This window comes from Halyomorpha halys, unplaced genomic scaffold (genome assembly GCF_000696795.3).
Source record: "Halyomorpha halys isolate HHAL.00 unplaced genomic scaffold, Hhal_1.1 Scaffold409.1, whole genome shotgun sequence".
NCBI classification, from domain to species: domain Eukaryota; kingdom Metazoa; phylum Arthropoda; class Insecta; order Hemiptera; family Pentatomidae; genus Halyomorpha; species Halyomorpha halys.
The window spans coordinates 270,851-275,006 of record NW_027115142.1 but is presented as its reverse complement, the minus strand read 5'-3'; the positions used below and the strand labels follow the sequence as shown (position 1 = coordinate 275,006).

Genomic DNA, 4,156 nt, shown 5'->3' with positions numbered 1-4,156 from the left:
TCAAAATGAAGTTTTAAAAATATTAAAATTTTTATAAATAATTAGAACTTAACATGGCAAGAATATATATATTATATATTTTTAATAACTATGTATATACATACATGTGGTAACTTAAGCTCCATTCAAAATTCAAATAATTATTTTTAAAACCAATTTATTCATTTGTGAAGTTGATTTATAGCCAAAAGTTATCACATTAATGACATGGTAAACATGTTAGACCATCTATAACGTTTTGTCAATACTAATAGTATACAAATAATACATTTATTATAACATACAAAGAACATTTACTTCTATTCTCAGTACTCATCACAATTTTAAGTACAAAAATAAGCAATTACATCTATAATATCACCCACATATGTAAAAATAAATACTACATGTTACCAAAAGTTTTGGTCTCACATTAAAAAGAATCTAGAAAAAATAGTAAAAAAAAATTGTAGTTTCACAAGACCATAATCCTAGGGTATCTAAAAAATAACAGTTCTATAAACAAATTTGGGGTACTTATGATGATTATCACAATAAAAACTAATTTATTTATTATTAGCACCTACTTCAATGAGTTGGAAATAAAAAAAATAAGCGGTTGGAATAAAACTTTGACAAACTGATATGATAATTATAAATTACCATTCAACAATTGTTGACAATCATGTCAGTCTTATAAAATGGTTTTCCAACCATGCCGAATTCAGTTCGGTCATCAAATTCGTAATATACATAAATTTTAAAAACAACTCTTATTGACAATAATTTACATGTTTTTTTACATAAAATTAAAGGTAATATACCTCAATTTAAAGAATATTAGTTATAAATATTACTCCTTTTGAAGAAAAAACTTATCGATAATCCCCTCTACGCTTGTTGTGACACCGATAACAAAACCAAAGGTAGCTATAAGACATATAGTTAGATTCTTTAAAAAGAAAAGGATAAACTGCATTCCATTGTATTCATTCCAAAAAGTGCAAAGTTGAATAATAGCAGGAAATGAGAGTCCCATTGTGGACAAGCAGAAGGCTCCTATTAAGGAAATGAAAAGCTCCAGATCTGGTATAGCAACTGCAAATGTAACTAAAAAAAAAAAAAAAAAATAGTTAATTATAAACAAATACCAAAAAATATTTCTTGGAAAAAAAAGTCATGGTTTTTTCAATATTATAATTTTAAAATAAGAACAACTAAGATAAAATGTTTAGATCAGATTTTGAAAGGAATGACAGATAGAGGTCTTTGGGAGGAAGATAGAAGACCAGAAAAGATGGGAGAATATATTGGGAAATAATATATTGCCTCTGGGTTGTGGCATCATAAGTAATAAAAACTAACTAAAAGTAGATAATTGACAATTATTTTTGTTATCTCTTGGATGTATTATTTATTTTAATAAATATGAAACAAAAATATTAATATTTAATGATATGAAAAATTGATTTAATTTTTTCTCTTTTTTCTTTCTTTACTTAATTTCAAACTTTAAATATTATAATATTTTAGACTCTCTACTATAATTTTACTTTTCTAAGTATTATCTAAGATTATTAAAATTTTATGAGTGATAACTTAAATATCTTTGTTGAAATTTTACAAACAATATTTTTAATTAACTTACATGTGATGATAACAAGGATAGTTCTGACCAGATACTCCCAGAAAAGTTTTGCTTTTTCAACTTTCGGTTCAATGTATTCTCTCCAACTTATATCAACTGCTACATAGCAGGCAAGTGCATGAGTGATAAAGATTGCAAAAGCCAACATCAGTCTAACTGCTTGTGCCAGGCTAAATTATTAAGAAATGGCTTATATAAATTTTGAAAATAATAATGAAATTTGCTATACAAGAAAAATATATATAAATTTGCCTTGAATTATAACTTTAAAATTATATATATGAATTATGTAATTCTGGTGGACTCACTATTCATCTTTTGGTAAGGCCAAAGTTATGCTTCCTTTGGTGTCATTTCCATACTTTAAGTATCCAAAAAATCCAACAAATGTGTACAGAAGGGTAATTGGTAGCATGGCACAATTCAATACACCAAAAGCACTCCCAAATCTTCGTGGATTTTTCATTTCGTTTTCAAGAGGCATTACCTATAAAAAATATATGATTGGTTTTTAATTTTTTGATAATACCAAGAATTAATTGACAAATCCAGAAAATTAAATATAACATAAATTATAATGTTCATTCACTAAATGGACATTACTAAAGAACAAATGAAATTATTTATCAACTTAGAGATTCAATTCTTATTTGATTCATTACAAAAATATTTAACAAATCCTTCAATTTTTAATTGAAAAATTTGACTGATATTAAAACTATTCAAATTTAAAAAAAAAACACACACAGACACTTACCACACCAATTGCTTCCATGGCAAAAAGAACAGTGCCAAAAAATAAAGGCATTCTCTTAAATGGTGCAACAGCCTGTCTTGACTCAATGTTTGGTACTGATGCAAACATGTAGTAAAATATCAAACCAAATGAAAAAATAGTGACTGCATTGGCGATACTGGAGAGTGGAGCTAAGTATTTCAAGTTCCTTATCCAATTAATGAGGATGAGGGGGACCAGAAGGAAAAGGCTGTACCACCTGATATCAATTTGATTCTCTGGAGCCTGGTATTGATCAACCACCTTAAAAATGTGCAAAATAACAATAAAATTATCAAAAATTAAAATAAATAAAATACTGACAAATAATTAATTTTAAAACTTACATCTTTGATATTTGATGAAATAAAAACAACATAGATACAGCAAGACCCAATTTGGTAGAGTAACAGAAACACATTACATATGGTTCTGAAAATTAAATTTATTACAAATTATCTCTCAATGCTCTTATCTTCATGCATAACCAGGTATCATCATTATACTAGGTTTTAACTCACTGGATATAATTTTAGACTTACGGGACAAATTTTGCAACATATCTCATTGGCTTAGGTCCATCATTGAAAGCTGCTTGAGCTGTTTCAGGATAAGTCATGCTAGGCTGTTTCCTTCTTTTACATAGTTCATATTCAGCTGAGATCTGTAGTAAAACCACAAAATGATAAATTATACATAATATTGTTTAGTGTTCTAAAAGAACAGCTTAGTTTCATGCTTACCAAAATATGAATAGTATAAGTACAGAGGAAACCTATGACTAGAGTACCAATTGTCGCCACAATATACCCAGCGTTGTGGAAGGCATCAGGCATAGCTAGGATTCCAGTTCCAAGAGATGCTTTTAACATGTGTATCAATGTTTCAAAATATCTATTACAAAAACCAAAATATAATATATCACTTATTACACTTATTGTTTTGTGAATACATCATTTGATTATTGCTACATTTTTTTTTTCTGATTTAACATTAAGATGTTACAGAAAATTTCCATAAAAGTTACTAACGTTGTTGGGTGTTTTACATCTCTATTGTCGTATGGTTCATATTCTTTTTCAGATTTAGTTTGCCTGACAGGGTTTGGTTGTGAAACATAGACAGCTTTCAGTGACTCCCTAAAATATACCAAATTTAAAAAATTCAAAATATTCATAGTAAATATATGAACTATGAAAAATAATCTTAAATTGTTGATTTTGAGCAATGTTTTTTTTAAAAATCTCATGAATTCTACTTACTTCCGATGTGGAGCTCCATTAGTGCCATTTTTCTCTACCATTTGGCTGACAGTTCCTACATTTGAAATTTTACGGCATTTTATCATTGCTGGGTTTGATGTCATTGGTGGGCTATTGTCGTAACCCATTGCGGGGTTGTCGTAACCCATTGCCGGGTTGTCATAACCCATCTAAAAACCAAAAATAAATAATCTGTATTGTAATTGAAAATAAAAAAATTCAACAAGTAGTAGGGAAAAATTAATTAGTGACTAGAAAGGATAGTGTATTTCACACCCTGTCTATTACTGAGGGTAGGCATATTCCAAGATGGTCTCCCAAAACCAATAGTACAATAAAACACTAAGTTAATGTAAACCTCTTTTCTGGACACCGATATAATATTTTTTTTTTATTGATAGATTTATTTATTGATAGATATTACAATCTGCCACACAGTTGTGGGCAATAGGTAATAGTGATGAATGATCTCATACATACTAAAATTAAAAA

General features: G+C 28.0%; 1 protein-coding gene across 6 annotated transcripts in view; it reads right to left on the bottom strand.

The window, feature by feature from the left end:
* Positions 1-256: 256 nt before the first annotated feature.
* LOC106682373 (proton-coupled amino acid transporter-like protein CG1139) overlaps positions 257-4,156 on the bottom strand; it is a 95,340-nt gene continuing 91,440 nt past the window's right edge. For all 6 annotated transcript variants that reach the window (XM_067052224.1, XM_067052225.1, XM_067052226.1 and 3 more), the window contains 9 exons: positions 3,665-3,834; positions 3,434-3,541; positions 3,146-3,296; positions 2,945-3,066; positions 2,750-2,834; positions 2,385-2,666; positions 1,936-2,114; positions 1,628-1,797; positions 257-1,089 (listed from right to left, as the gene is read on the bottom strand). In XM_067052224.1, coding sequence (XP_066908325.1) covers positions 833-1,089; positions 1,628-1,797; positions 1,936-2,114; positions 2,385-2,666; positions 2,750-2,834; positions 2,945-3,066; positions 3,146-3,296; positions 3,434-3,541; positions 3,665-3,834 — 1,524 coding nt within the window. In that variant the 3' untranslated portion in view covers positions 257-832. The remainder of the gene's footprint in view (positions 1,090-1,627; positions 1,798-1,935; positions 2,115-2,384; positions 2,667-2,749; positions 2,835-2,944; positions 3,067-3,145; positions 3,297-3,433; positions 3,542-3,664; positions 3,835-4,156) is intronic.